Raw genomic sequence first — 8460 nt, 5'->3', positions numbered from 1 at the left:
TATGCTATAATTTTCAGAACCGTGTATCCAACTATTTGACAATAAATTATAATTTTCAGACAGATAACTTGATATGTATTTTTATATTATTTTATTGGACAAAAAACATGTTCTTCTAGAAAAATAAGAGAATAAAGTTTGCTGTGATGGTAAATAAAATCAGATATCCAGCTAGCAGAAATGATCAAAACTTCAAAACGGATATTCTTATCACTTATTTAAAAAAAGTGGTGAGCACGATAAGGCATGTAAGCCTGCATTGTCAAAAAAAAAACAATGGTATTTTTGACAATTTACGGTGATATTTTTGACAATTTTCGGATATCTCCGATATAAATATGTTTTTAGTATATGATGGAAAAGATCTTTTAATTATCAGATATGCTTCACCAGCGGAAACTGTTAGTTAACCTAGCGCTAAATATGGATTATCTTCAATTTATTTTTCATGTAGAAGAACCTAAACCAGAATTCCATGGCTAATTTTTGTGACCTTGTTACTTTACAAGGTGTTTGTGCGAGCTGTTGATGAAGCAAAGTGATGAATAAAATGGAACTTAACAGAGTATCTATTTGCGTCTTCATTGCCTGGACTTGCTCCTCATGAGTGGAGCCTGATACATGCCATAAGAGAAACTGCTACGGAAAAGGTCTGAGAAAGGAGTGCAAGCATCGATGATCTGCAGGGTTTCACCAAGAACATAAAAGCTGGCTTTGATCTATTTGAAACTGGAAATCAGGGTGTAATTTGTAGATAAGCTACCATTGCACGTAGATCACTCTTGCCTCTAGATATAAGAGATCGCGAGTACACTCAGGTCTCAACTGCAAGCCTAACATTGATTTTGACAAGGATACTGAAGAAAAATGACACTATCGTTGCTTTCCCTTTTAAAGCAATAGCAACTTTTGGCTCGCTTATTTTGTCTGTCTTTAGACAATTAGCTCCCCAGTGTGTTGCTTTACGACTGCAGCAGAGTTACAGAGGTAGTATCGTTGTCATCTGTTTCTTACCTCCCCTTTGACATCAATCTGCTATGTTTCCGTCCTGCTGCTGCTGATACTGTAGGAACTGGAATCGCAAGGAAACTTGTTTCCCAACATTATCATCTTTACTAATGACAGAACTCACCTGCCCTATTGTCTTTCAATACCCAAACGTCAGAATGAGGAGTTACATACTCATCTTCTTCGTCTGAATCGGATCATATGATATCTTCAATAATATACATTTCAATTGACAACTAAACACAAAGCTTAGCTACAGTAGAACGAGGTTTATTAAGCAACAACAACCATAGATACAAGGAAACGGGTACGCTGCCACGAACCGCGATCTAGATCGTTCGTACCCGATACGGTCGGAAACGCGAACGGAAACGTTCAGGGTCGCGACCCAGATCGCTGGAAGTGACGACCCGCAAGAACACACTTCATTCTTGTTTTGAACAATAGATCCATGTCTATGTCATATGATAAGTAATTTATTTTATCAATAAATGTGTACTTTTATTTGTTATTCAATATCTTTTTCTTTATAAAAAATTATAAATGTATAAATTATCAACTAAAATTGTATATTATAATGGAATTTATATATATGATTATAGAATTCTTTTTAAAAGGACCAATCGTACCCATACGTTCCATCGTACCTATACGTTCCATCGTACCAGATTCACTAAAACTAATGTTCCACGTACCCGATTTCGTTCCCCGTTTCGAATCGAACCCAGTCCTATGTAACTATGACAACAACTATGACTCTCTTTCTTTAACAGGATGAACTACTATGACAAAAGATATAGGGTACACTTACATTAGCTATTGATCATAAACACACTTCCATTAGAACTTTATCAAAAACATAAGAAATTAAGACAATTAGCTTCCCTTTGTGTTGCTTACAACTTCAACAGAGGTAGTATAGCTACTATCTGTTTTTAACCTTCCCCATAACATCTATCTGCTATACTCGAGTTCTGCTAATACCATAGGAACCGGAATTGCCATGAAGTTGTCAAATGGGAAGCACTTGCCTGATTCAACACTGGATTCCTTAAATTCAGACGAGCCATGTCACTAGCAATCATTTGTTGAAATCTTAGTTCGAGGTCCACTTTTGATGCACAAATAATGACGTCTACATCATCATCTCTAATTCTCTATCTAGAAAAATGAAGAGTTAAAGAACTCTAGCAAGTTCGTATTGCGATAACAAGGGTCCGACAAACATTTCGTTCAAATTTCTCAATCCATATCAAGAAAAAGTAGAGTTTCCAAGAAAGGACGAATGACAAAAGGTGATTTAGAGCCCTCCTTGTAATAGGGAGTTGGAGTCAAATGTTCACATGATTCAACAAAAACATATGGTTCATGAGTATCAAGATCATATGAAATCAGTTTGTCCAATTTTGCTTGTATTGGCTCACCATTGTTCCTTATACCCAAGACTTCAGGCCAAACATTTTCACTTAAAGTAACACTCATCTTTTCCTCCCAAGAAAACTCACCCATCGTATCTTTGTTCAATACCCATATGTCCATATGAGGAGATCCATAGTCCTCATCATCCTCGCTTGCATCATCCTCACCGACCTCAACAAAGTAAGCAATCGATTGACCAAATGGAAGAATAAGTGGATTCTCAAGCTGACATGCACGAAATATAATGTCATCAGGTAAAATGACTTGTCCCAGTACATTTGTCTTCGTATCAAAGTACATAACTAACTGGCACAAATCCTCATTATTATAGCCTACCCAAAATGCAGTACCATCAACAAATACCGATACATCCGTACTCATGTAATCAACAAATACCTTATCCTGACATACTTCCTTCCAAGAATTACTGTTGAGACTATAAACACCAATCTTGACTGAGTGTGGGTATTCTTCATAACCTATGTCAGGATTAGAAATTAAGTAGCAAGGGGGTGCAGCCGTCGAAATAGGTTTGATAACATGTACCACAACATAATCATTAACTTCCGGCAAAAACCCAAAAGCTAAAGCATTCCACTTAGTCTCCCTAAATGTAAACATCGAAAAGGGAGAGTCCGGCACATTCCTAAATTTCTGAACAAGAGGATTCCAGAGATAAATGTCGGGATTATAACCCACATTTTCATTAAACATATTAGACAAACAGATTAAACCATTTGATTGCAAATTCCACAAACAAGTGGGCAAGTCAAGCGGATACTCAAATTTGCAATATTCATTACATTGTGCATCATCTAAACGCACTTTAACTTGAGTGATACTAGTATCATGGAAAAGTAGATACTTAGGATTAACATGGGCTGTCAGTTTCTGATAATTAGAGTGAACAGAGATAAACAAGGGAGTTCTAATGAGATGATACCATGATTTTTGGACAGCTCCACAACGTAAGACATACTTGACAGGGAGCCTTTTGAATATTTCGGACAAGAGCTCTTCGGGGAAGTCGTACGAGGGCGTGTGCTTGTGTTTTGACAAGCTCATTTTACTCAATTTCAGTGTAAGAAGACCAGTGCGGCAACAAGGGTTTGTTTCAGTATACAGGGATTGGAGGTTAAACGGGTCGGGTATTAGATTACTTTTTCTTTTTCATATTTTGGGACATCAGTATCATATTCTTAAATAAATATAAACTTTTTTATAAAATTATCAATCCATAATCTCTTGCAAATGAAATAAGCTTAGCAAAATCTTATATTATCATTATTTTATACTATTTCCGTCTATCTCATTTTTCTACAGTTTTCTTTTACCGTTTTACACATATCTTTAAATATATATAAGAGTATAATTTTATAACTTATTTCTGGAAAAAAATCCATATAAAACTTTTAAAATTAAATTTTTTTAAAAAATAAAAAAAATTATGAAATTATACTTTAACCCATGTCAAACTCCGTGTCACAGATGCAAAGAAAGGAGGGGACATAAGCTCAATCATTTCAGTGAACTTTATTGCAATGCTATGCCTGTAGTAAATAGAAAGAAGATATCTTATTTGTGACATGGATGGTAAAAATAAGATCAATAACTATGGTTAAGCTCAAATAGAGTGGAACAAGAGTTGTTAAGATCAACAAATGTGACTCATTTTTATCATCAACATAGGAGATTAAGGCAAGACAGGTCTGTATCCTCCACAGCTCAGAAGAATGTGCGCATTGATCACAACTTGATCTACAGAAAATTTGTTGGTAAACACAGGTTCAATTTCTGAACAACAAACACAAATGTTCTTGATCTATATACTACTTAAATTTTATTTATGGCGGGTTAGACGCAGAGGAAGACCTTCCTTTGGTACCGGGAGAAAGTATAATTCTATCTTTTCTTGAGGATTCACTTTCTCCAATTTGAATTTGGTAACAATGTTATGAAGAAACACCAGAATTTCAAGACGGGCGTACTCTTTTCCTGGACACATTCTGGATCCTCCACCAAAAGGTACATAAGTACTTGGAGCAGGCCCTCTCCCTTCGAATCTTGAAGGATCAAATGTTTCCGGATCTGCAAAGTATTTCGGATTCTTGTGTGTTGTATGCACTGTCCACAATGTCTACAAAATAAAAAATAAAAAAATAAAAGTATCAGCCAACTATAAGGTTTTTAGATTACTGATTATAAAATTGTGAAACACAAGTATATACCTTCCATCCTTTGGGGATGGTGAAACCAGCATAATTGAAGTCATTAACAACATCTCTAAAGCCCCCGAGCAGAGGTGGTATGAATCGTAGAGTCTCACACACAACGTTCCACGAGTACCTCATCTTCTGTACATCTTCCCACGTTAATAGCTCCCCTTCACTCTTTGATTTAGCTATTTCCATTTGTTCTGTTGGTCATTGTTTCAACAAGTGAATGCAAGGTAGTTTGAAAGAAAAAGAAATGTATTAGCTAATGACACTCATTCCTTTATATATTGAAGAACATTTACCTTTGTAGACCTCGTCGTAAATATGTGGAAGTTCTGAAAGATACTTGAGCACAAAGGTAACAGCACTGCTAGTCGTCTCGTAGCTAGCAAAAAGCAAACCAACAATGTTGTTAGTGATCTCCCTTTCGCTGGCAAATTTCCCATTTTCATCGGTCACCAGCAGCAATCGGGACAGAAAATTGGATCTCCGGACTGTTTCTGATTTATTCTCCGACATTTCCTTTCTCCTCTCAGTAATGATCTTCATAAGCTCAGCCCGAACCAATTTCCCCCCTTTAATGCCTTTGTTATAAGGAGTTCCTGGCAGATCGATTGGGACGGAGAACAAGCCAGCAGTAACAAGAGTGAAATGCTTGGCTAGCCTTATGACAAGCTCCGCATCAACTACACCCATCAATATTCTACAAGCCAAATCAAATGTGTATTTCTTCGACACTGGAAACACCTTGACTACTTCATTATCAGCCCACTGGGAATCCACGTGCTCTCGTGCCATTGAATCCATGACCGGTATGTACTGTTTCAAAGCCTCTGGTTTAAGAATATCACGAATACTAATAAACATGAGAGATGAAATTTCGTCTGTAGGAGACTCTACAAACTCGGGGAAAAACAAGGCCTTTCTTACAGACAGTGGCCACCAGGCTGCCAGTGATCTGGTTTCATTGGCATAGACAAACTTGTTCCCAATCGGTCCGCAAAACACAGCCATTTTCTGACCAAATAAAGAGGTTTGGAATACATCCTGGGAATACTTTCTGGTTCTTTCTTTGATGAATTCCTGGGGACCTAACCGAAAAAACTTGATACTTTCTCCCATCACTGGCCATCCGCTTGATCCTGGTGGGACATTTGCTTTCGATCTTCGGAAACTGAAGAAAAATAGAAACAGGGATACAACAATGGCTACCAATGCCGATAAGCTTAAGAACTCTAGTCTATCCATATCAGTGTCTAAATTGAGCATCAACACTACACCATTTACAGTGTTACAGACTCTTCAAAAATATTAAACTGCTCGAAACTAAGGGCTTGCTTCACACAAGGGGATGCAAAAAAACTCTCAATCTTTCATCATAAATTTATAAAAAGTCAATGTCTGGGGATGTAGGCAAGATCTCATCAAATAATTTTAAATAGACAATATTTTGTTCTTAATATATATTTTACAATTTTTCACTAACACATGTTAGAATCTGAAATATTATAGCTATGTTATATGGGTTTGTCTAATGTGTGCTGATGAGCACATGCTAAGCACAAAAATTCATAAATTTGGTGAGTTTTGATTGGTGTGGTTGGTGTGAATGCAGAGATGCCATCATTATTAAAGGAGTGTAAGTCAATCAAAACAAGAAAAAATCATCAAATTTTGTGCTTATTGTGTGCCCATGGACACACCACAGAAAAACCGATGTTATATACCAACTGGCAGGTAACGCCCAAAGTAACATGCAAAATTTAAATCCTATGTATAGTCAGGATATTCGATCTTAACAAGAAAAACGCTATCATTACTCGATTTTGAATTTAGTGTTTAGACTATGAACACCTAAAAGGAAGGGATTTTTCACTCACTCTCCGCACACTAATTTTTTTTGGAGATTCTTTTGTGTGCCCTGATTCTTGTTTGATAATTAGTTTTTTAATTAATTGATTAGTTAATAACTTAACTACTACTTTATAACACAACAATTATTTTATCAAATAATTGTTATATAATTGTTAAGGATAATTAACTTATTTATTTAATTAATAGGTTTAAAGATAAATATAACTCTTGAAATACATATATAATATATATTTTTAGGGTCTGTTTGAGATTGCTGTTGAAAATTTTTGTTGCGGTGAGTAAAAGTGCTGTTTTAAAAAGTGTTGTTTATAAAAGCTGAGACTGTTTGGTAAATTTGATTTCAAATGTGTTGTTTTACTGTTGAACCGCCTGCAATTGGCCAACCAAGACATTTTCAAGTTAGTTTTTAAGGTGAATGACGATAAAGAACTTGCACTTCACGAGGTTAACACATTGTACGGAGGACACTGCGTACAAGGTGGAAGGTGGAACGGCATTGGGATGAAAAACAAAAAAATCAATTAATTTGAAGGAAGAATATGAGCAAAGTCGGAAGACCCGACCTAGATTCCAATGAGTGCGGATATGCAATGGGCAAGAAAACGGTATATTTTCAATTCTAATTTAATTGTTATATTGTATGATTACTAGAATAACATTTGCATTTTATATGTTCACAATAAATTTGCATGACATTATTGATGTATATGTGTATTTGTGATTTATATGTGTGTATGAGTGATCTTTAAAAGTTTTAAATTTTTTACCCTTTAACAAAATAAATAAGTCATGTCCACTTTGATTAGAATGGTGGATACCAACATGATAACATAGGAAACAAAAAATTAATATTCAGATTATGTAATCTTTTACTGTTGCGCGATATTATGTAAAATTAAGGACAAAAATTTAAGGGGGGTCGACTGACCCCTCTTGCCCCTATCAAGATCCGCCTCTACCGGAGGCGGTGGCTAAAAGCATTATATTTGTAGCGCAATTCTTTATGGAGGCTACAAGGATTAAGATTATAAGAGACAAATTTGTAAAGGCGTATCCGGATGTAACTACATTAGACGAAGATGTATTAATCTATCAACATGGCGTATCTTTTGCTTCATTATATAATATGAATATTATTCTTCTTCCTGTGTTTATTCTGATTAATCATCATTACAAAATATTATATGCGACCCCCTTATTTTCAGAGCTGGATTCGCGCCTCCGGCTTAGAACTGAAAAAGCCATCAAATGCTCGGAAAAGATTGACCTTACGGTACTCAACTATATCCCTCGAAGTGTTTGCGACCGCTTCAAGCTCCCAGTAACCATCTCCAAAGCCGAGATCAGCATATTTTCCTTCAAACCCATCTTCACGCAATTTTCTGCAAACTTTTTCTTTCCTTGTTTCCTTGATTTTAGAACTAGACTCGGGTTCATCTTTGCTTGGTAGGTTTCGATCAGACATCTCCATAGATAAGCCCTTCTTGGCAAGATAAACAGCATAATGTGGGTGATCATCACTACTTTTGATGATAAAACCCACAACATACCCATATGTACCTCTTATAATTAGGATGACAGATTTGTCATTCTCCCCCCACAAGCTTCATATACTTTATATAGCCTTCTTCGGAATCTTCATTTACTTTGAAAAACCTCCTGTGATACTCATCTTGAGGATTAGCTTTTGTCCAAAAGAAAATCTATGAGATTAGTGTAAGTTGTACTTAAATCCCGACTCTAATTAAGCTCTTGGAGTTGAATTTCACAGACAAACTCAGGTTTAATATGTTTGTGGGGTATGGGGGGTGTTGGAGAAGAGGGAGCCGCCATTAAGGAGGTGGAGGGGGAGAGGGAGAGGGAAAGAGAGAGAGAGAGGGACTGGGGGGTGGTGTATGAAGTGAGTGTTTGTTTGCTTCTTTTAGTAGGTGTCTGGAGTATA

The 8460-nt window shown here is 36.2% G+C and overlaps 2 protein-coding genes across 2 annotated transcripts; both read right to left on the bottom strand.

The window, feature by feature from the left end:
* Window positions 1–1560: 1560 nt before the first annotated feature.
* Window positions 1561–3557, bottom strand: LOC108203632 (uncharacterized). The gene is made up of 2 exons (XM_064092019.1): window positions 3371–3557; window positions 1561–3081 (listed from the first exon to the last, which is right to left on the bottom strand). Exons 1-2 carry the CDS (start codon window positions 3371–3373, stop codon window positions 2251–2253), a joined length of 834 nt encoding a protein of 277 aa, XP_063948089.1. The 5' UTR covers window positions 3374–3557; the 3' UTR covers window positions 1561–2250.
* Window positions 3558–4003: 446 nt separating this feature from the next.
* LOC108198064 (beta-amyrin 6-beta-monooxygenase-like) lies at window positions 4004–6035 on the bottom strand. Its single transcript, XM_017365848.2, has 3 exons — window positions 4946–6035; window positions 4656–4843; window positions 4004–4564 (listed from the first exon to the last, which is right to left on the bottom strand). Exons 1-3 carry the CDS (start codon window positions 5910–5912, stop codon window positions 4268–4270), a joined length of 1452 nt encoding a protein of 483 aa, XP_017221337.1. The 5' UTR covers window positions 5913–6035; the 3' UTR covers window positions 4004–4267.
* Between the last annotated feature and the right edge of the window lie 2425 nt (window positions 6036–8460).

Source organism: Daucus carota, chromosome 1 (genome assembly GCF_001625215.2).
Source record: "Daucus carota subsp. sativus chromosome 1, DH1 v3.0, whole genome shotgun sequence".
NCBI classification, from domain to species: Eukaryota; Viridiplantae; Streptophyta; class Magnoliopsida; order Apiales; family Apiaceae; genus Daucus; species Daucus carota.
This window is presented reverse-complemented; position numbering and strand designations above follow the sequence as displayed.

Excerpts from the sequence above, each read along its gene's own strand:
- LOC108198064 (XM_017365848.2), bottom strand. The coding sequence starts at position 5,912 with ATGCTCAATTTAGACACTGATATGGATAGACTAGAGTTCTTAAGCTTA. Across the intron at positions 4,844-4,945 it reads TTACGACGAGGTCTACAAAG|AACAAATGGAAATAGCTAAA; the intron begins GTAAATGTTCTT and ends AATGACCAACAG. Across the intron at positions 4,565-4,655 it reads CCATCCCCAAAGGATGGAAG|ACATTGTGGACAGTGCATAC; the intron begins GTATATACTTGT and ends TTTATTTTGTAG.